Genomic DNA, 24,046 nt, shown 5'->3' with positions numbered 1-24,046 from the left:
GAAAGGCACAGATGAAGTACTTTGAAGAGTTATACTTTGTTACCTATTTACATGAAATTGATCGCCGAAGAAGAATCGAGTTCACTTTCCAACCCAACAGCCCCAGTTAGCTATGCTATGCTACGTTAAAACAAGAGCCTGGACTCAAGCCGGTACCGAACGCACCCGGCACGGCGACCCAGGATGCCGAACCCGTTCCTTAGGCCGTTTCCGAAGTCTGTCTTCGGAAATGGCAGACGCACACACACATTCACAGGCGCACACACACGCACACGGTTAATACTAACTTGAGTCACGGGTCACGTTCGACTAATCCTAGTTTTCGCCGGGGCCCACACGAAACCCTTATGCGCCGGGCCTGTTTGAGCATTACTTCATTACGGCACACCTCTGTTTGTGAAGGGGCCCGAGTTCCTAACACTTCGCGCCTCAGGCGACCTACTGACTATCACTCGACGCCCTGCACTCACGAAGCCTAGCCAAAAACTTAAACCTCCTCCCGAGTTGGAACCCTTCGAGCTGGCAAAACTACCAATAAATAGAAGATACAATAAACAAGTAACTACAGTGTTCACATGTTACAGTCTTATCTCAATCAATAAGTTCACGTTTCGTGTGTTGCCTGCCACCCGGGCGGGTTATTTTAGAAACTACCTCTCCCTCTCGCTCTCTATACACCTGTTTTAGTTCCCTGCGTGTAGCCCGTCTGCAGAAAGCCAGATAATTGAATTAGTCTGCCTTATACCATACTCCGTTGAGCAGTGGTCCTTGTAGAAGAGATTTGAGTGCGGCGAACATTACGGCACGGCTACCGGTCCCATGTACACATCATTTACACCGTTCACTTCCCCCCGGAGCCATTATCTCCCGCTGAGCCGGTAGTAGCTCAGCTCATCGGCCGCCGGCTCTTCTCCGGCCGCCGGTGGACGGAAGGCGGACGTGAACGACTTGGCAGCCCCCTGGCGGAGAAGGAAAGCACATGTAAATGGTCCCATTTCGGGGGTTGGCGGAAAGTTTTCGGGTGCCTACCTGTAGCGCGACGCCTAGGAACTGGGACACGGCTCGCGTCACGCCGATGGCCGCATTCAACAGTTGCCCACCGGGATTGATGCCGAAGCCACCGAACAATGACGGTGCCTCCTCCGTAACGCTCGGGTTTATGGGTTTCTGGAATGGGAAAAGTTCGGGTCGTTAGTACCTGAGTACGCCCGGTTAGTTCCGCCGTGAAGTACCGCATCTGGATCGAGTCCTTCGTCGCGATACGATTGCGCCAGCGATGCCGTCCTTGCGCCCCCGGCACCACCAGCAAGACCTCCACCGCTCAGCCCGAACGTTCCTCCGCCGGCTGGTCCGCCAGCCGTCTGCCGTTGGCGATTCGGCTGCGGTGCCGTTGCCTGCCACTCACGCCACAACCAGCCCAGCCCGTCCAGAATGGGATTCTGAGAGCGCAACGGCGGTGGCTGCGGCTGCGGCGGTCTCGTCCGTCGCGGCGGTGTAGGTCGCGGGGTCGTAATAACGATGGGTGGCAACGGGACGGGGCGCGCACTTTCGGGCGCGATCTGCGCCAGAATGTCCTCGATGTTCGCGTTCGTGTTCGACGGGCCTATACCGCGCTGCTTCAGCACCGCCGCCAGGATGGCTTCGTTGGTTTTGCCGTAAAACTCCGGCTTTTCGATGACCGCCGGGTTGTTGTTGTGCTGCTGCTGCTGCTGCGTGAGGAGCAACTTCTTCAGCAGCTCCCCGTCGGGCGTGGCGCTCGGTCGACGGGTCGTCGTTGTTGTTGTCGTCGGAATGGGGGCCAAGAGTGGCCGTGTGCCTCCGCCACCTAGCTGCTTGGTTAGGCTCGGAATGTCCTTCTCGGTGATGGGACGGCCGAGCAGATTCGAGAGCAGTTTCAGATCACTGTTGTACTGCTGCAGCTCACGGTCGAGCTGCTTTTTCGTCTTCTCAATCTCCGCCGGTGACAGCGTCGTCGACGTCGGAGATTCCCTCACCTGGACCTCCGTGTTCGACGGCCCGACCTTATCGAACGTGGCAAACGCATTGCCCGTGGCGAGCGGCTGTCGGGCGATGCTCTTCGGGTCGCGCTGGATGGCCAGCTGCAAAATTCGGTTCGCCAGCGGTGTATCGACCAGTGGGTTCGGAGTCGCAAAGTTGGGAAACTTCCGCTGCAAAGTCAAGTATGGGAAAAGATTATCGCCACAAGTGCCAAGATTTCGGCCCAGATAAACCAACTTACCACGTCGTTCAGGAACGCAGGATCGTCCTTTTCGACGATAACAGTGCTCAGGCTGGGCGTCGTGGTCGGCTTCGGTGTGGTTGTCGTTGACGTTGTTGTTGTCGTTGTTGTTGTTGTTGTTGTTGTTGTTGTTGTTGTTGTTGTAGGCTTGGTCGTTGGCCGTTTCGTTGTTTTCCGTGTGGAGGGCGTTTGTCCAACGTTCAAGAATCGGGCCAACTGTCGCTAAAATCATACGCGGGGCCAAGTAACGGTTAGTCCAACGTTAGACGGTTCTGTTGCGGGCTTAACTTACCAAAAATGCCAAATCTTCCTGATCCGAGTAGGTCGTGGTACGCGTTCTTTGTGTGGTCGATGAATAGGGCGGCTTAGAAGAAGGTTTGCGTGTAGTTGTTCGGCTGGTAGTTCGTTGGGCTTGTGTTGTTGTTGGGAGTGGTGTAGTAGTGGAAGCTGCCATGGGCCGGCTTGTGCTACTTGTGGCGAAAAGTTTGCGAGTAGTTGTAGTGGTAGTAGTCAACACAGGCATCATCGTAGACGATACTGTAGCGATTGGCATGGAGGATAACTGTGGCACCTCTTTCTTTATCGACCCCCTTTCTTCTACTGGACTGCTCGAATGCTGATTGACGTCATTTTCGACTGAACCATCTGGATTGAGCGGTGCGTCGAATGACACTTCACCACTGTCCAACTCTAGTCCAACGAATCCATTGGCTCCTTTCCCTACGCCCGTCATGTCCGGAACGGTATTCTCCGATACACTCGGAGTGGCTGCCAGCGTCGTGTACCTGGGCTCAGTGGTCGAAGATACTGCATCCAACCGTTCTCCACCTTCCGTCGTACTCGGTGTCGCTGGCGAAGTCGCTGGCGGTTTCCAGCGGAACACCAAATCGGGTGCGTTAGGACGTGCAACGCGAACTTCATCGCGAGGTTTCTCGGTCTGAAAGGCGGACAAATCTTAACGTATAACGGCAATAGCATTTCTTTGTCAGAGGACAATCTTACCGTAACATTCCCGATTGTTGTTGGGGGCCGGCTCCTGGCCGTTGTTGTTCCATCCTCATTCAGAAGACGGGAGGATTTCTGTTTGGCCGCCGCCAAACTAAACACGTTGTCCGACTTCACCTTCGCGTCCAACTGATTCTCCTCGTTGTACTTGCGCAATATTTCAATAATAGTCGTGGTACCCTGTGAGTTGTAAAGCACACGGTTAAACAAGGCCACCCTTTTTGGAGTCGTAACCGAATTGAAGCAGTTGATCTACATTCTACGTGCAAAAGCAGACAGGCAAACGGAGAGAAGAATTCTATCTACAGAAACAGACTAGACACACAGAAGCAGCAACAACAGCAGTAACAGTAGTGACTAGCGGAGAGCTTTGGTGCCTCATCACGAGAGTGTTGCACACAGGGAGCTAAGCAATGGAACCCCACCGAACAGGCGTTTAATTTAGACGACATGCAGGCCCTTTTTGGACCGGGGACTGGCCAAACAGAAGAAGCGTATCTACGTACTAGGAAGATGCAGAATAGACTCTAGATAGACTTGAGGACTTGGCGTTTGCGCTTGCGAACGCCGTTCTAGCGAGCGGCCTACAACGCGGGATGAGCATCTGAATGAGTAGGTGTTCAAGTACCGTAGGTTGATGCATTGTGGTAGTGAGAGTGGTACTAGGAGGTGGCAGAACAGTGGCAGAACTGTACAGAGTGGCGGACGGCGGATTCTTTGCGGCGGACGTGCTGGTACTAGTAGTGGAAGCGCTGGTAGTAGTGCTCAAGACAAGCGGTGGTGCGTCCGTGGTGCGGTAGAGGGCACTGTTCGGATTCTGGAGCTCGCGTGGATCAATGTTAGTCACTTCGACCCGGCTGGTCCGCTTCTTGGCTTCCGGCACGATCGTCCCGTTCGGGTAGCGCTTCACCAAGGTACCGTTCGGGAAGATGCCGTACACGATGCGCACACTTTCCGTCGTCGACTGGGCCGCCGACTCGTCATCCTCGCCGCCGATCACACGCCTCACCACGGTATTGTTGGGTAGAATGCCATAGACTACGAGCCCGCGCGACCGGGCCCTCGCCGTACTCTTGGGGGAATCGGTGGTGGTGGTGGTGCTAGGCAGAGTCATGGTCACGGACGGGGTGAAAGAAGTAGCTGGGACCCGGGAGGGACCCTCGGTGGAACCGTGGTGGAAACCAACGGGCAGGATCGGTATGCGCACTTTGAATCTCGGACGGTACTCGTCGTTGGTAGGTTCGGGAGATTCGGCGGACCCGACCTGAGCCGGCGGGCGAGTGGTGTCATCGGAAACGCTTGAATAGGGGTGCTCTGTCCTACTTACGGTCATTGGTGCTGACGTAACGTACACGGTGGAAGTCGTCTGATCCGAATCAGTGATGGAAGCGTTGGTGATCGTGGTGAAGGTGATGGTGGTGGTGGTGTCGGTGGGTGGTGTTCTGTTGGTAACGGTCGTGACGGTTGGCGGACTTGCGGTCAGGGAAGGACGTGGATCGTCGGTGTCCGAGTTGTACCGATGATTAGTGTAAGCGCCGGCGGTTGTTGAACTGATCTCTACGAGCCCGGCGTCGGTTGTGGTTCCTGCCACGCCCGAGACAGTCACCGGATGCGACTCCTCCGGACTTGATGGGTGATCGGTTGGATGGAAGGTTTGGACATGGGTGGTGACATGGGGTTCTTGGGTGGAATGCGAAGTAGTAGTGATGGCGGTAGTGTCTGGCGGAATGAATGTGGTTGAAGCTGAACGGTCGATTAGTAGCGCATCAGAGTTGGAAGCAGTGACTACGGAAACGCGCTCCGACTTCGACTCGACCGAGTTATTGGTGGTCACGTCACCAGCAAGCACGCTCGTCACCGCACGGATATCAGTAGAAGCAGTAGTAGTAGTAGCAGTAGCAGTAGCAGTAATTGTGATAGCGTTTTCCGATTCGTCCTGTGCTTCAGTCGTAGTGTGTGGTAGTGTCGGTGTCGTTCCCGAGGTCACCGTCGCCGTCGATTCCACCGGCACTCCGGGGCTCTGTGTGGTGAACAAAGGAACGTCATCAGGATCTTCATCTTCACGTTGACCGACGAATGACTCGCCCGGCGAGGCAGTGGAAAGAAAGTGGCTGCCGAGTAGCGGGTCCCCAACATTACTATCGTCATCCGCCGTCGGGATGCGGTTCTCAATCTCGTTGTCAAGATCACCGTGCTGACGGTCGGACGGGGAAGCGGCCGTCGTGGCCGGTGTTGAGAAAATTTCATCCGACTCCGTCGACTGACCGTCGGCCGCCGGGGCCTCGGTCAGCCTCCCGGTGGTCGGTATCCCCTCCGCGATCGGGGTGCTTGCAGTTGTTGGTGGTGTTGTTGAGGTGGTTAGATCGGGTTTATTTACAATCGGGTTACCAGCGGGCTCCAGATAGCGAGTATTTACAGACGTATCGCCCACGCTCACGGGCGGTACGTCGAAGGGTGAGGCGTCGGCCGTGGCGGCCGGTGATTCCAGTACCTTGTCGTTGGACTTGCTACTAAAGAGAGACGATTCTGGTGATGGTACAGGTGGAGGAGGTGGTGGTGTAGTAGTCGTAGTGGTTGTGGTGGTGGTGGTGGTAGTAGTAGTAGTGGTAGAGGTGCTCGTTGTTGTTGAAGACGAAGAGGGTGCATCGGTGCTGGAGGACAAAAATTGTAAACTTTCGGTTGGCTGCGAAAGGATCTCGGAGAGGGCGCTGAAGATCGAGACGGTGACCGCACCACCGGATGTGGCCTGGTCCCGATGGTTCGGCGGCTCGACCTCGATGCGGCTCTGGGTCAGCCCGGACGAGATGGGATCTATCTGGGTCTCCGCGCCGGAGCTGCCGTTCACGGCGATGGCCGCCTTGGCCGCCTGACTTAACTGCACCTCGTCCAGCTCCACCTCGTTCTCACGGTAGTCATCCTCCGCCTGCTCCGGGTCTCCGAGACGGATGGCGGCACCGTCGGCGGCGTCGACGCCATCGCCGTCGAGACTGAGTTCGTTAGCTAGTGCAGCGGTAGAGGAGAGGGAAGATAGACTTGCGAGGCGGCTTGGCAGTTTTGTGCTGGAGTTAGCAGGCTTTGGCAAACTATTGCCATCAGGTGTAACCTTTACCTGAAATTAACGGGTTACGGTTTTAAAAGTGAGTATCAAACGTAAATCCGCAACGGTTTCAGAGAGTGTGGTTCAGAGGAGGTAGCTGTCAGAAGCTCACAGAAGGCATCAGTCAGAGGAGCTGGGAAGGGGAACTGTACAAATAGGAATCGCGGTGTCCACCTAGCGGCAGTAACGCTTGTTTTGTTAATGCTTAGTCTAGAGGGTCTTCCGCAAGAGGACCGTCGCTCGTTGCATGCGGTTTTGAAGTACACCCGGATTAAAGCTGGATGTGGGGAATGTGGTAAGCATCGTCGATCGCGGAGTGGATTTTCACTCAAATCTGTCATCCGTCGGTTCTACCGCCCGGATGTACTTCCAACAACTTGAGGAGAACATTTCAGCAGAACAGTCCAGCGGGATAGATAGTCAAACAGCGGTTGGTGACGAGTTCGTCCGGTCAAGGTACCAAAACTTATCGCTAATCAATCTAAGTCTTACAGTAAACAACAATCCAATAAAGTTCACACCACCCAACGAAGAGACACTACTTACTGTTTGCGCTTACCTTTGCCATTCGTCATTCGATTACTTCTTACCTGACTGAAATGGTTTCCACAAACCGTCCTGTATTTAGTATACACCCCATTGTTTTAGTACATACATTGTTTACGGTATTAGAACACATCAAACTAAGGCTTTCTCTAACGCCACACCAGTTAGTGCGTGCTAATTGGATTACAAAACGCTCGAACTGCTTTAATGCTTGGATGGATGGACTTTATTCTAGTAGCTGGATTTATAGAGCGAGTAGTTGGCCGATACCGATGAGACGTGATACAAAATGGCGTGCTTTAGATTGTACCAAAGATTTCGCACAAAAATCTGGATGAATCTTAGGGGATTAATCTGCTGAAAGAGAACGTGAAGAAACAGAAACGGAACGGTATATATGAAAAAGCTAGCGAAGCTAGCACTGTCTGCTGTCATGAAGTAAGTTGTTGTACGGCTAAACGTTAGTGTCAGAGGGTGTAGAGTGTAAAGGGGTGGGTGACTATAGGTGACGAATGAAGTTTAGTCTTTTAGCACACAATAATCATCGTTGTTTTAGTTTACACACATTCATCCCAACACCGCACTACCGCAGCTTTCAATATCAAACCAGTGCAGTCCATTAACGAGAGGTTAAGCGAGTGAGTGGGACCTGTTGGACCCTTGTTAGAAGTACAAAAACAGGCAACGGAAACGTGATAATTTTATGAGCCCAAATGGCGTTTCTGCCAAGACCGTCTCCGTGAGGCAGCTCGCCGGGACATAAATATTTGAAAATAAGTGAACATAATCGAGCGTATGGCAGTTATGCGAGTCGCGCACACGATAAAGTTGCACTTGCCACCGGTTTGCACACTTCGGAGAAGGATGTGCCAACACCACACCATGCATTGCTTCACGAATCCCTGGTGCCTCCCGACCACGACGCCGCTATGGGAGAGAGTGAGCTATAGAGTGTTGGCTAGAGCGTATCAGTGCTTCCCCTTGAGGCTGGCTGTTGCATATCCCCATCAAATCAGGTTAGTGGATAATGGGCATCAATTTTGAAAATGTTCTCATTATCATCGTCAGCGCCAGCGGTGACCGAGATTGAAGCGCAGCACTTTAAAGAACTCCACCGCCGAACCGTTTGGTTGTGAACTTTCGTAAACCTCGCTCGTCGCTGCTCGCGGCATCGCCTGCGTTTGGACCGGTGCAGCAGCTGACTCGTCGTCGTCATCATCGCTGTTGTCGTCGTGGCGGGAACGAAATCTGCAGCAGATTGCATCGGAACCGTAGCGCCATCTGCCGGTGCTCCAAATTCCACACGGTCCCACCAGTCGTGCGCTGGGCTGGGAGTTGTCATACCGGAACGGTGTTGGGCGCTGGCAGCGTTTACTCCTGTTAAAATCTCTACCGTGAAACCCTGCCGGGGCGAAGCTGGGGCCGGAGCAACCGCACGCCAATCCCCGGTGAACGTTGCGGAAGCGTTGCCAGCCACTCCGGCAAGCGGTGTCCCAGTTGGCGGTGCACCAGCCGTTACGGGGCCGTCGTGTGCGTAGCGCGACAGTAAACCCGGCGGACGTAAAGCCGCAAATAACTCATCACTGTTTGATGGCTCGTCTTTTTGCGCCGCCAGCCACGCTGGTCTCCAGTAGTTTCGGTGTACCTTCACGGAAGCGATAGCACCCCACCGATAGGCAAAACAAACACACATGAGCCGAGTTTATATAGGGGAAAAGAAAGAGCACAGTTTAGGTTCCGTTCGGTGCCTCGTCAGCAGCAGCAGTGGTGTCAGACAGGTGCGTGGGGAAACGACCTACCGTGAGTTGTTAGCAAAACGGCACTGTTCGAGTTCTAACTCATAACACTAAAGCAATCCTCTCGAAAATCTGTTGTGGTACCAATAGGAACCTATAGAGACCCAGACCAGAGTCTACACCACTTCAAACACCTGCGACCCTTTATAGATATATTTTCCACGCCGAAATAGGTGCAAATTTCTGGTGTGTTTTGGTGCGTCAGATCCGCGACAGATTAGGCGTCCTCCCGTTAATACGGATGCGGACTCTAGATTGTTCCACCCGTTGTTTGACTATCCATTGCAACTGGAGCGAGATGGTGTGCGTTCGATTGCAATCCGCTTGTAACTTTCGGGGACCTGGGATCAGGATATTCGGGATTCGGGATTCTCGGGAGCTCGGCCCACTCGACGGAGTGCCAAATAAACGAGCCAGCTCGATCGGATCGGGGTTCTGGACTACGAGCACCGCCGTACTACCGTACTTACCGGAGACGGTGTAGTGAACGATGGAATGGTCGGTGTGTAGACGGCAGACTTCTTGCTGCCACGGTTCGATGAAAACGTTAGCGGACGTTTGAGCTTGAAGTAGAACAGGGGGAAAAAATTGAAATTATGACGAAATTCCCGTTAGTCCTCATCGTATGCAGCTCTAACCGTTGCCAGATTAAGTTATTGCTCCAATAGACCTCGCAAGCGCACACAATTTATTGAAGAAGGCCACACTCTAGATAGACCAGATTAAAGAGTCCGGCAATCACCCGATTGGTACAGATAGTCGGTCGGGTCTGGCTAGAGAGCTGCTTAATTGAAATTCGGGAGGGTGGGCATTCCGGAACTTTTCGCAAAACGAGCACCACAAGCGGAACGATACCAGTTAATAGCCCTTCAAACTTACCACATTATTGGAAGCGATTTTGTTAGCCCGTATCGGGACCGCGGTAGGAGTCGTTTTGGGAATCGGTCCAGCAACACTGCTCGATCGGCCAGCTGACGCCTTTCTCGGCTGGGTTCGAAACGGTTGCTTCAATGGAGTCACTGGAGTCTGGACTCTCAAATTGTGGTCCCTCTCCGAGCCACCCGATGGCTTGAACGTGGTCGATGGGACGATGGGAGGACTTTGCGTGGCTTTCCGCAGATACTGCAAGGGATCGGTGTACAGGAGCGATATCTTCCGCGGACCCTCGTCCCGGTGGTTCCCGGACGGTGGCTCTGGGGTCGTTTTGCGCGTGGCCGTGTCTACCTTCACTCGCGACGCCGCTCTTGTGCTTTGCTCACTCGGAACCGGTGTGGTTTGCTGGGCGAACTCCTGCGACGCTGCCGTGTCCACTTCGTTCCGAATGGTGGTGCTGCTGCTGTTGCGAGGAGCTGGTGAGAAAGGTTTCCTCGTGGTCGTGGTCGGTTCCGTCGTCGTCGAGGTCAGGTAGCTGAGCGTGTTCTGGCGCCTTGTGTACGTCCGGACTGGGCGTGGAGTGATCAGCTTGGCGGTTGTGGTAGGTCCAGCAGTCGTCGTACTCAGAACCTGCACCCCGCGCCCCCGAGACGACGGTCTTGGCGTACCGACTGTCACAGACTGCAGCCGTTCTGCCGAGCCCGAGGTCCGGTCGGGTTTTTCCCTCGAGGATCGTAGATCTTTCGGTGGCTGCTCCTGTGAAACCCGCACAAAACTCTTGGTCTTCAGCTCGGACTCATGTTTAGTCTCGGTGAACCGACCGCGTGTCCTCAGTTGACGCGACGACGAATGGCGCTCTCCGGACGCTTCATATTCGATGCTCTCCTTCGACGAGCGGCCACTCTGCAAAAGTGCTTCCGAAGAAGAGGACTGTTCTTTGCTTATCCGAGAGCCTGTGTACTCTGATGACTTTGTTGAAACACCGCGTTCCGACGAGTAGCGTGTGCTCTTCAGGACCTCTTGCCGCGGAGTCTCGCCGCTGAATCGCTCCGCACTTTTAGCTGTTGCTTCTGCGGAAGAACTTCTCCAGCTCCTATCGGTGGGTTCTGCCTTCGGCGGTGCGGTGCTGCTAGTCTGCGCCACTGCAACACGGGTCGGTTTCTCCGTCACACCTCCGTCCAGGTTCTTGGGGTACATGGTGCGCAGTTTTTCGTTGTTGAGTTTCGCTTTAAGTAGCTTCTTGAATGGTTCGGGATAGTTTTCTTCCGACGAGGCACCCTCATCGCGTTGCTGCGGAACGCGCTTTATGGACGCTCGTGGAAGGACTGGCTTCGAACGTACCGTCTCCGCCGAGGCACGTGCCCCGGCATCGTCTAGCACTTCGTTCGATAGTTTTGTCGCTTCGGTCGTTAATCGATTGTACTTTCTGCCGGCACGACCAGCAAATGAAGTGCTGACCGTGGCAACCGTGGTCGCCGGTTCCTCACGGAAGTTCCGCTGCTTCGAACGACGCCGGTTCGGCGAACCATTACCACTTTCAGCCGGCGTCACCTTCGCGCCATTCGACGGCCCACTTCGAGTGTCCTGTGCGGCGGTGCCGTTCTTATCGTCGCGCCTTGCGAACGAATTCCGGACCACCACTTCCGAGCGCTGCGACGGAGACGAACTGCTGGCCGTTTGCTGCGTCGAGCGTGGACTGAAAACAAATGGCGTCCGCTGCCCGCCGTCGTCGTCCTCTTCGCCGGAACTGTCGAAGTTCCTTCGGCCGGCCGTTGTCGTCCGTTGTCTTACGGCGCGCGACGGGGCTCGGCGGGTTGGGCTGGCTGCCGATGTTTCCGGTGCCGCCGAAGGGTCCGGCGGTGTCGTGGTGCGACGTCGGACCAATCGATCATTGCGAACTGTGGCCACGGAGGCTGCCGGCAGCTCGGACGAACTCAACGCATCGCTAAGCTGTGGTCGAGACGAAAACCGAACCGTCCCTCGTTGGGGCTGCACGGAGAGGAAGAAAAGAAAGAGGTGTATCAAGTGGTCGCCACAATTGTTGTCCCTAAACAAATACAGAAACCTCGACACTTCTAACGAGTGGAAAGGTACTTAGTATAACTTGACACTTTACGTTAAGAATTGTTGTCAATCCCACTGAGTCAGTAAATGTATAATTTAAAACCAGTAAAGCTGGGTACAAAGTGTTGTTAAGCGCAAAGCTAAAAGATAGTGTACGAGAGAGCCTGACTTGAAGAAATGGGAGTTTTTTAACTCTATTATTTATTTATTGAAAAAACAACAGAAGAAAAATAAAGGAGAAACGAAATAAAAATAAAGGAAACGATTTCATGGGAAATTCAAAGAATATAGAAGAGCAGATTGATTGAAAGCAGAGCAGAAGGAAGCTGATTGCGACAACGAACTTTAAAGAAATACTACCTAACACGATTGCACTAAAACGCAATTTCTTGATAATAATCATTTAATAAACTCTACTAGAACTGCATAAAATTGTAACTTTGTAAAAGAAAAAATATATTTTATAATATTTTGTTTATGTATTATCAAAATATAACTTTTACTGTTTTATAAAAACTCAAAAAACATTCTCAAAACAAAACCAAAATCAAATCTCGCATTCCTTAAAATAATAAATTTTTTTCATATTCGCTATATAACAGTAGAAGTAAGATCCTTTTGAAAGAATGCTTGCGGTTTGAATGAATTTCAACTAATCTAAAGAAAAGAATAAACATTTTTAAACCGAACGCTCCCGAATTTGGCAGGCAAGATACTCTGTCGAGTTTGTTTAACAACTACTTTAACGTAGCTGTAGCGCAAAATATTTCCCATTTTCCCATTCAGCGCCAGAATGTAACGAAAACCCGGTCGGTTTGTGTGTAAGTTGGCCCGTTGTACGTGTCCTCGTCGGTGTTCGCCTTAAAGTTCGCTGACGTTCGCCACAAACACGTCCAGTATGCGGGGCCTTCCACCTATGCAATCGGTTTTGCATCGGTGCCCGCCACGGAAAACGCAAAACCGCATCAACATAATAAAAAAATAACATTCGCACCGAAGGGGGCCTAACGGTGCAAACGACCGGTGTCTGAGCATTGACTGCGCTCGCACTGCGCCCTCCGCCCACCACCGGTGCATTCTTCTACGCGGTGGGGAAGGATTGTGGCCTCTGCGTGTATGCGGGCGCCCCGGTTCGGTCACGTGTCACATTCACTCCAACCGACGGCCATAAGTCTGGCCACTTTCTCCACGGTGCACCTGAACACCGGAACTAGCTGCGAGCTGCGGGATTACCACACACACGGCACGGGCGCATAATCCGTTTCGCGCCGCGAAGCAACTAACCGTGTATGAACGGTATCGGTGTTTGAGCCACTCGTCCCGCAGGGAACGGTGTGCTAAAGGACATTCAAATTGGAGCAAGCCGTAGTTATGAATAACGAATGTTGCAAATCGAACCTAATCTTGTTCGAAATGGATCTGTAAACATGACCGCCGATGGCCGTTCGGTTGGAAAAGGAGCTGGGAAGCATATTTTGACATCTCGGCTGAAGATACGGGCAGAATGATACGATTTGCCTAACGGAACGGATGCTCAATAGAAGAGCTTGCATTTCCTTTTACCGCAATGGAGCCTGTAATCATTTCGATTACGTAAGGCACAGTACAAGTAAATTTCAGCTCATGTTTCATATACAAACTTGTTGAAAATTATAAATTGTCAAACCTTGTGTACATTACTTCCGTTTCATCTTGAAATTATTATGATCGGTCTGTTGTCTTCCATTTTGGACCTCTAAGTTTTGATGGCTTCAACAGCCTTTGTTTAACAATGCTTAAGCTAAATTTTCGTTGTTTCAACATTCTTTTTGTACTACACTCGCCTCTAATTAAAATGGCTTGCATAACGGTCTTGCAATGAGTTAACGGCCGAACTGTTCGCCAAAGAGTGCCGAAGAACCGGCATCGTATTTCAGACCATTTCCAAAGGTGCAGCATGCTTTGGCCAGCTTTATCTGTAATTTCATAGCATTACCACGAGATACAAAACGCAGAAACCTCACGAGCTACGGCGACGATACCTGTCCTTCCGGTATTCCGGCCCTCTGCAAGGGCCACACCGCACGGCCACGGCCACCAAGACCATGTGGTGCGCCTCAGGTTTCGATGGTTTAATTTCAATTTCACTTCTACCCGGTGCCGCCGGTGTGATGTTCCAACCGGAACCAGCCGTTTTGCCGGTCCACAGAACACCCCAAAGACCGATTCCCGGTCTCATCTTTCTCCAGTGCAAGTAAAAGTGAACGTGTTTCAGAGCGCTTCCTGATCGCACTATGCTCGGCCGGTGATGGTCATCCGTATGAAAATGCTAATTCGAAAGCATCATCTCGGCGCTGCCTACGCCGAGGACAATTGCGACGATGGGCTAGGCTAGGCTACTCCGTAAGGATGCTCTTTTCAGAATGGTCCCCGCCCAGCGGTGTGTTACTTGCTCTCGGCCTTGCTCTGGCAACGAAAACATGGCTGCTCCGTGCGACGTTCGATCGAGGAACTCGAGCTCCGAAGGTCCTGCCCAACAGCGAAGGCAACTTGCCGTAAAAACAATCATACTTTCGCACTCATTAGTGGTCCCGGGTTATTTCCCCACTCTGTGGTGCCGGGCTACGAGGATGACACGCGCGGAGGACGATATGTGTTCGGCAGGCTCACCCGGCCCAACGGACCCCGGACCTTAAGACCGTTTAGCCGTCTTTTGCCAAAGCGGTGCCGGCTAATACCCGGCCGGTGTTCCCGGGAGCCCATTATTGAAATTTACAGCAACTGCAATCAAATGACGCATCGTGTCGAGGTGCCCATGAGTCCGTGCAGCGGCAGCGACAGCGTGTTGCTATTGCTGTGCACCGTCGGCACGGCGTTCTGCACGGATTGGCACGGATATGGTGCAGCACCGGGCGAATCTGCGCCTGCGGGGCCACTCGGCCACACTTTGTATCGTGTGTTTTGTGGTTTCACAATTAAATCTCGCACCGACCGGGTGCTGGTCGTGCCCACCGAAACCATGTACGCAACAAACTGTGCTGTGGTCCTGTTGGTGTGGTTTTTAAATCAAAAGTTGGCCACACATCTTGAGAGGGCCAGTTGTTTTGTTGTTGCCTGCCAAACAACTACATGGCCTGAAAAGGGGCGATTCTGAAAAGCGATTTTGAGTTTCAAAAAGGTGACTGTTTTTTAAGTATGATGTAGTTTGTTACTTAGAGGAAACTAGTTTGATAATATATCCTTCTCTTCTGGACTATTCACCGAAGTTGGAAAATGTTTGTTCGGGAAAATATAGCATTCACCAGAAGCAAACTGATGGAGTTGTAATATCTTCACGGACTTTTCACATTAATCCTGTGTCCGAAATAGTGATGGTGCAGATAGGGCTGTTATAAATTCATAGCTCACGAGCAACGCAAACATTAAATTCATAAACAATCGACCATGGTTTCTTTTTGACAGGATCAAGGTACAGTAGAATGTCGTTTGACACCAGACTAAAGATCCGTCTCGAAAAGTGAACGAAACTTTGACCAAATGTATAATGTTAAGAAAAGGTTAGGGTTTCAAATTTCGTCACTTCATGAGACGGAATGTGCGTCTCTTATAGCGACGCCTAAGTGTTAATAATTTTTTCAAAAGATTGATTGAATGTTTTGCATTTTTTAACACTCTTTTATAGTTATGATATTTACATCTTAAATTGTAATCATTTTCAAAATAATAATATATTTGTACATTTTTCAAAATTAATTCGAATGGCACGGCAACTTTCGTGCCTTCCAACAAACTGTCTAAAAAAGCTCATACCGGTGCTTGCTCATAAATTTTACCCCAGCATTAAATCAGAAATCAATGTTCCACGCGTTAAATGTAAATCGACAACATTCCAGTATCCATCGTCCAGGGCCGTGGAGGCCGCACGGTGGAGCTTCACGAACGTTTTGGAACACGTGAAAAATGGCCCAGCTCTCGAGCCCAGCCGTTACCCATCACATGCCGCGTTAATGCTTCATTTCATAGGTGTTTGATGGGCTCAGATTAAATGCTCATTACACATCGACGTGTTATATTTGGCTCCGACTTTTTTTTGCCAGGCTGTTTGCGCCCCCAACATCGAGGCCCCCGTGGGGCTTTCTAGTCGCGCCGGCATGCTGCTGCCGCTGATGCTGGTTACATAACTGCTGACCTTGATTCGTTAACGCCAACGGGATTATTAAACGGTTTTTGGGCCTATTTTTTTTGTTCGTGAGTTTGTGAAGCACATTACGATAATTAATTACCGCCCTCTTGTTTGATGACCCTCCTGACGTGCCCTTCGTTTTGGCAACCCACAGTATGAAGTCATGTCATGTTTTGCACAACTATTGGTACCTCAAACGTACGTGTCTCAATGATATTAATCTGCACTTTCTACTTCATTGCGATTCCAATCTGTTTCCGGATTTTTTTTTTACAAAACCAGTCACTTTCGGTGAAATCTTTTTACCGATCGTTCAAACGATCGCAAAACACCTGCCGCCAGCCATTTGCCTGCGCCGGCCCGGTGTGCCTCAGCTTCTCGGTAATCATACGCTCTACACGTGGCCGGTAATAATACTGCAATTTTCTTCGCTTTTGGAACAATTTTTCGAACAAGTTTCACGCCGCGGTAGATGCCCGGTACCGTTCGAAACGGAGATCACGCGAAGGTGTACGTACGTGGCGTACCACCGTAACCATTAATTCTCGATTGCTTCGCCCTCGTCACACTGACACAGGAGGCTGCCCCGTTAATGCTGGGCCGGGACCGCTAGAAAGTGCTACCAGCCCCGTTAGCGGTCGATGGAGTATCTAAGACCCGCCACTCTATTTCAAAGCAGAGCCTTTTGCATAGCATCGGAGCTAACGAAGGAACCTTTCCGAAGCCGGGAAGCTGGCACAGGTTAACTCATAATCATGCGGGTCTTCAGCCGAAGCCGAAGGGAGCGATCTTACTACATCCACCGTTTACCCTCTGGGACTGGTTTGCTGTGAGCGATGTCGATACGCAAAGTGACAACGTTTTGTACGTGATTTAATGTTGTATCAAGTGAACATGAATTATGATTTACATTATGACCTGTACTATATTGCTCTTCATGCATTTGATATAACTGTTATTATTAATAGAAAATTCATAAAAAGTGAACAGGTAAGTAAGTAAGTAAATATGTAAGTAAGAAAGTAAGCAATACAAAAGCAGTTTGTGGCTAGAGGTGATGAACGATTTTTATTCTAATGACAAATTGCCGTTTCGCAATCAATATGCTGATAAGTATAATTTGAGATGAATGTGACCTTTTATCCTTAAAACATACCCCGCGCTAGAAACTCGACGTATTGAGGTTCCACTTTTCGTTGAATTTTTCCACGTGAAAATTGCCACCTTCCTTTACAGATTCTGCTGGAAATCCCTTTTTGGCCAGTCTGTCTGTAAACACGGAGGGCGCTAATTACGAGAGCTTTTTATATCTTGTTACCGGCAAGTGTTGGGAATGTTTAATTTTAGAGGACCATCTCAAAGGCCCCAGTGAAACCCTAACTAGGATCCCTAAGCCACTGTTTGCACCAACACACACACAAAAACCCGTCCCGTCGTGAGCGGTTCACGAAGCACACAATTACAAGGGCGCGCCCGCGTCGGACTAATTACACGCGTGACATGCACGGCTATGCTACGGAAACGTAAACATTATGTTGTCTCTCGCCGGGTCCACCGGCGACCGTTTGATGTGAACTCCAGTCGGCTGTCTGGATAGCTCACGGAATTCCGTGACGGAGTGAAAGAAATAAGCGGCCCAGCGGACAAATCGCAACGCGCTATGACGAAAGTGGCCACACTTGAGCCCGGCCCGGCACTAACCATGGTCAGTGTAATTCGCTGGGGTGCTCTATCCAGCTCCCCGGAAGGTGCTCTGGTTGTTTTCCCAAAAAAGGTGTTTTGATATTCCGGTGTGTTACCAGCTCTGTGAACCTTCGTTCGCCAGTACCGCGTTTTCCACGCCGGCTAGGGCCGGCTGGCCAAATTTGTAACTTTTCATTAGGGCGTTGAGCGTTGCGTAAGGGTGTCGACAGGGAAATCGACTGCTCGGCTTCTGGTCCCGGAAAGTAAAACAGAGGTTCGCTGAGAAATTTGGATTTTCTCGCCGGCCGCACTAAGGCCGGCGCGTTGGTACCGATCGTCATCTCCGCGGACTCCGGAAGTGTGGCGCGAAAATGGCTACAAGCGATCGCTCTTCGCAAGAGTCGATTAGTCAGTCAACGGTAGCAACCGGAGTTACCTCAGCCGTGCCGTGTTTCGCGGCTATTGTGTAAAAGAAGAAAGTCTCAAATATCTTGAGCCTCGTTGGCTGAAAAGAAGACGCAATAAAAAAAAGACAATCGTCGGCCCTGCCGGTCGACTTCCGAATGGAGATAATCAACGGAGGAGAATTGTTTGGACATCGCACATCTCGACGGTCGGCGGTTGGCCACCACTAGATGGCGTGTCCGGACAATACCACATCATCATCTGGGGCTGCGTCTTACTCAGTGGGATGCCCCCCCCCCCCGAAGAGCGTACCAATACACGGGAACAGGGCCGACCAAACGCAGGAATGACGCCGAGAGTCGGAGATTGCCAAAAAACCCCGACGCGGACCATCGCCGAATAACATGAATAATTGATTACTTTTTTTGGGGCGGAAAGAAAGAAAGTAGAAAAGGTAACAACAGTCACGACTAACAAATGGGTAAATTAATTTACCTTGAAAAGGGTTAGCTAAGTTTTGATTGTAACTCGGTGGGTTTGTGTGCTAACGATGCGAAATGTGTCTTACATTTTGTGGTTCCGACCCGTTCAGTGACGAGTTGAGTGCTTTCCAATGAGAAGGTTCAGAAAGTGAGCAAACAAGAAGCTTGAAAAAGGAGTGAAGGCATAGGTTAAATCGATGTTTATGGGAATCGAATATTAAGCCGTCCTTCTTAAAGCAAACATTTTTCTGTGACAAACTACAGTGAAACACATATATAAAGTAAACAAAAATGCAATTGTGGAATATATTAAAGTTGTAAAAGAAAAATTAAAAACTTTGAAAAAGATAATTAGGTCAATACATAAAGTCATACACAAACCAGGAAAGAATCGTTAATATCAACTAAGATATAAATGGAAGAGACAATAATAAGGAAATGTTTACAAAAAGGTAAGAAAGTGAGAAACTAAGTAAAACAAACGTGAGTCAAAGTAAATCAAACCAATTGGCCTGCAGAAACGATCAAGGAAACGTTTCTGAATTTCTAAAACAGTGTACACGATACTAAACAGTGAAGCTATGAATTTAAAAAACTATTATAGTCTTTAATTTGTCTCCCAATCCCTCCTTGAAACTCTCTATTTCGTTCATCAATCATATCTGATTATCGTAAACTTTAAATCGAATCCCTCTTCCACGTTTATACTTTCAGCCTTTTAATATGCACTTCTAGCCAAACCAACGCATCAAGCTGCCCAGAGATCGCACGGCTCGGGTCGATTCGAAAGGTCCAAACTGCCCGAAGCCCCTGCCTGGACTGGCTCATGCGGTGGCTCAAAGTAAACTAAATAAAACTAAACCTGCTTCGGCCCCGTCGACTGCGCCCGAGACTGCGGCGAGATGAAAATGAAAGTGGCACTGTGGGTAATGAAGCGAACCGCATGTGCATAACCGTGATCGCGTTTGATCGGAACTGGTTCCGCAACGCATCGCACCGGCCACCGGCGCAACGAGACCGAAAGTGAACGTCGCCGCATTCTGCTGCAGTCAGTCCGCCTGGTGTCTGCCTGCCTGTGCCCGATGGGAAAGATACGCGAGCCTAGACGCACGACCTACAGAAGTAAAACAAAGACCAACGACCAACATAAAACATAATCCCGTACATTGTCGCAAACGCTTGTGTGTGGAAGTGCGTGACAAGTTCGGGGGGCTTCAACCCCCAAGGGAAACCAAAAAACCAATGCCACCGGAGTTTTCGGGAAAAATCCCTCGGAGAATCATAACTGCGGCAACATAACACACCAGCTCAGCCACGGAGCCGCAGCATGGACCGAATGGGCTAGGGCGAAAAAAAACACCAAACACTGCGGCTACGGGGCGTTTGTTAAACCGGATCATGTTTATTATTACTGACATTTTCTCGGGACCCTGGCACCCTGGAACCCGAAACCGAACCAGTCCCGTGTCCCGTGTCCATTGTGTGTGTGTGTGTGGCTTGACGAATTCGCTGTTCTACGTTCTTGTTGTGCGATGCGAATTTAACAGTTTAAGACCCCAATATGCCGGCTTCAATTCATTGGAAACCCTACGTAAAATGCCCCAAAACGGCCCATGAAATCCCACATGACTATTGCTTCCCAACATTACCGCGATTGTTGCACGCGTGACTGTAGTGTTGCAATTTGGATCCCGCAGGCCGTGTTCCAGTTCCTCTTTTTTTGGGCCTTTGGGTGTTTCTTTTTTTTTTCGGTGCACGCTACCACGCTGCAATCTCCTGCAGAGTTGCAGGGTACGCTGGGTGCTATGGGTTTTTGTTGCGTTATTGTTTCGGTTTGGCTTTCTTTTTGTATTTGTTCTACCAACTGACCACCACCGGGGCCTGGGAGCGACGCGGATTTTTTTGTTGGGGTCGCCGAAAACAGGACCTTTGGTGAGCCCGACCTAGGCGACCTACAGTACGGGTCTCCTATGGGTCCCTCCCCGGTGGTCTGATCTCGTTTTTACTGCTCTCTCTCCCTGCTGCACTGGACCCAGTGTGGGGATCGCTGCTCCAACCGGACCGACGACCGTTTAGACACGAACCGATGCGAGACCGAGTAAACCAGTTTATCAGTTCAAGACGCAGTTACGCAAGTTGGAGGTTTGCAAACGAAACCAAAAAAAAAAGCCAACAACTCCCGGACTAACTTCAGTGACACACGATGGGCGCAAAGAAACTTCCTCCTGAAGGCGACGGAAGGGCAGCCGTAGCCGAACCCTCGCGTGCAGCTGTCCAGCCTGTAGTCCAGTTTTATTTAGTTTTATTTCCGTCCATTAATTTTCGCACTTCGTTTGGCCTGTTTTTTTTTGCTTTCGCTCGCGCGCCATTTTACGCGAATGACTTTTGCGCGCGCGGCCACGTGTACGTAACGCGAACGGAACGCGATGACGAAAAGTGGCCCACATTTCTCTGCCCGATGATGGTGTTGGTTGCCACACACACACACACACATGCGGCTAGGGGGGTTTTTGCTACCATTTCAGTCCTAATTGGTGCACGGAAAAGATAAATAATAAAACAGGCGCCGGTGGTCACCTCCACTTTGGGCTAATACTTCGAAGCAATTCGCGCGGTAGTCGCGGCAAATGTTGCGTTACCGGGTTTCTGCAACTTTGCGCCACACACACACACACACACAACAGGGGGGGGATTATCTCAAATTATAAATTAGTAAATAAATCCTCATTACACCAGCTCGCTCTCGAGCTCGCTCGTCCTTGGTTAGTGTGCGCGGCCCAGGCAGCAGTGTTGCCCTCCAAATTTGAGGTTATCTTCGCCGGTGGCATGAAAAATCACTGCACCAAAAACTCGGTTTGCGGGCCCGGGATTCTGGAACCGGGTCCCGGGACGTCCTGGAGTCCACCGCGAATGCGGTGTTTTCCACGTGTTTTTGCGCTACTCCCCAAAACCATAAACCGATGCAGAATCCTCGTTGTTCCTTTACCGCGCGGTGCCCCTGACGTAAGGCCACCTAAGTTTACGGACGGCATAGGGCGGCGCATTCAATCTTGCAATGGCTTTGCAGCGCGCGAAGAAAAGCGGCAGGGACATTAGTCTCTCCCACACGACCATTAGTGGTCCGCCGTTGAGCGTTGCTACGTCGTCTCGTCGAGGCAGGCCTATGAGGAAGTCTGCGCATGATGCACCTTCGTGTGTCGTGTCCGTGCCCTTGGCTATATATTATAAGACCAAATGTCAATAGGCTGCCGACATTTCATACACGCGCAGGGCAATCAGCTGGCGAAATGTGAACAGGTCGCTTGTGGCATTTGATTTACTACAAGCAATTTGAATGCTTCGAGTCCACAAAATAATTCCACAAAAAAAGGGGGCAACATGAACCCTCTAATCTGCCATAATCGAAATGTGCTTGAGCGATTATCATAGCATTTTTATAGCCTCGTGCTACTAGCCTTTGCAAAGGTCTTCCGTTGGTATTTGCAAAAAGTCCCAAAAGTCGATCCCGTGAAATATAGGTGTTCAAAAACCGGATTACAGCGGGGTCACCGTTGCGTGTAACGTTTATCAGATCTGTGTCCTAAATTCAAATGCCAACAGCATCCGCTCCACAAAGCCGGCCTACAAAATGGCATGCGTTTGCTAACGGGAAAAAAAATCCTCGTTCCTATAAATGCAGCCTTTGGCACTCGGTCCTGAATCCTGTGGCCTTGGCATTCTATTTTTAAAACGAGTTTCACCAGATCGCATTTAATACCGCATCACCCCCCGCGCCGGGGTAATGGTCAGAAGGATTCGCCAACTGGCTGGTCAGAACAGACATGTGTGCGTGTGTGTGGGACCAGGAAGATATTTAAAACAAGAGCATGCAACTCAGCGACTGATCTGATCTGCCCTTCACTTGTTCAACGTAATCATACGGCCACGGAAATGGCCGTTGAAGACTGGTTATAAACCCGGCTGTAGAGAAGTGGCTCCACGAGGGCACTACTAAGTAGCAAAACCGTTTCTGATGCACCTGGAGCACAGAGCGATTCATAATGCACCACCAGTGCCCTCTGGTTTCGCAACTCGGCGGCTCGCTCGGAGAGACCTCTCTAATTTATGTAATTCACTTAACATGCATGATTAGCATCCCTATCACGGTGTAGGGCCATAGGGCTCGCTCCACGCTCGAGCGCCACCTAATTGCGGGGATCTGCTTCGTCTCTAAACGCGGCTTAGTGCGGCTTGGCCGAAAAGCCTTGACTGGTGGTGAGCATCACTCTGCGCTCGACGGTACCTGACAGATCGGTATCGGCAAAGCGAAGGCAGAAACACTCTCGGTGGTCGCTCTCGATGTGAGTGGTGTGTATTCACACTCGAAATCAGCTTCCGTCGGGTTGGGCTGGAGTTTATATCAAGAGCCGAGAGCCGTTTTTGTGCGCCTGCACCATCGTCAACACGGTCAACAATATACCTTGATACCTTGATTAATCGTCTCAATAAGAGCGCCTGGTAGCGGCGGCTCCGGGATGCCCCGGTCGCATCAGGGAAGCTGATTAACCTCCGGGCAGGGATCCTTTCACTTTCGAATGGGACTCTACCTTGTGTAACCGGCTTGCTTGCGTGGTGTTGCTGACCGATGTGTGGCCAGCGAATTTTCGCCGACACTGTGGCATTGCTACACTTCCTGACCAGAAATGTCAAGGTCTTAGCGTCACGCCACGCCGGCTATCCCTCTGTCGGGTGCTTCGAGTGCAGCCCGGGGTGTGTTTCGGGTCTAGCAGCCTTAAAACACTATAATCGATCGATAATCACCATCAATAACACCCGGGAACCGGAGGCGCACCCCAATCAAAAGCCGTTGGGGCCAACCGATTGGGCGTCACGAATTGGGCTACGCGATGCTACGTAATTTTTCGGTATGCTAACTGAAGCGGAGAATGCACTTTTCGTTGATTACCCAACCAGCTGCCGCCGGCGAAAGGTGGCCACCGTCAGTTCTGTTGCAAAACCGACCATAAGTTTCCTCGTCGCCACCTGGAAATGTTGCCAAAAAGCGCTGTGACCAAGCTCCTGCGGATAAAGTGTCTCTCTCCGCATGGTGCCCTTACTGGAACGCTAATTGGCGGTACTTTCGTTGAGATGTTTCTTTTCGCGGGCGAATTGTCCTCATGCGACATGCGCCGGCCATTCATTGCCCAATTTCTGCCCCGACCAGACCGTTGTTTTATTAACAAAGCAGTAATCAGTTACATTGAGCTATTGAGATTCAAAACTCCAAAAGGCACTCGCCTGTCCGCTGCCCTTCTAGCAAATTCGATTTTCAATTGAAAGCACGACACAACAACTTTTGTCGAAAGTGGATTCTAGCGAACGTTAACTGACAGGCCTTCAAGGGGTTGTGAAATTTTCCTACAAACTCCCACTAATTCCGCGCCGCACTGTGTCGAATGTGTGGCGGACCACACAAACACATGTAAATACACGTTAGAATAAATATAATAAAACCAGTAGAGTGATAACCACCAAACCAACCACTTCGTTCTCGAGTAGCTCTACAACTGGTGACCCCGATATAACCCGATACTACCCGATATTACCCGGTTAATTACCCGATTTACATTACCTTTTACCGGTAAACTTCAACGCACCTGACGGTGTACTCTATCGTGAAAAAAGCCCGAGATCCCGCGAAACGCGAATTACCCT

The 24,046-nt window shown here is 50.8% G+C and overlaps 1 protein-coding gene across 1 annotated transcript; it reads right to left on the bottom strand.

Annotated features, from left to right (window-relative positions):
• Positions 1-70: 70 nt before the first annotated feature.
• LOC128278673 (mucin-5AC-like) lies at positions 71-23,532 on the bottom strand. The gene is made up of 10 exons (XM_053017404.1): positions 23,449-23,532; positions 9,563-11,545; positions 9,154-9,246; positions 3,873-6,353; positions 3,242-3,424; positions 2,532-3,176; positions 2,240-2,461; positions 1,233-2,168; positions 1,030-1,167; positions 71-959 (listed from the first exon to the last, which is right to left on the bottom strand). The coding sequence occupies exons 1-10, from the start codon at positions 23,530-23,532 to the stop codon at positions 861-863; spliced, it is 6,864 nt and encodes a 2,287-aa protein (XP_052873364.1). The 3' UTR covers positions 71-860.
• Positions 23,533-24,046: the final 514 nt, after the last annotated feature.

The sequence above is a fragment of the Anopheles cruzii genome, chromosome 2 (genome assembly GCF_943734635.1).
Source record: "Anopheles cruzii chromosome 2, idAnoCruzAS_RS32_06, whole genome shotgun sequence".
NCBI classification, from domain to species: domain Eukaryota; kingdom Metazoa; phylum Arthropoda; class Insecta; order Diptera; family Culicidae; genus Anopheles; species Anopheles cruzii.
The sequence above is the reverse complement of the archived record's forward strand: the minus strand, read 5'-3'. Positions and strand labels throughout refer to the sequence as shown.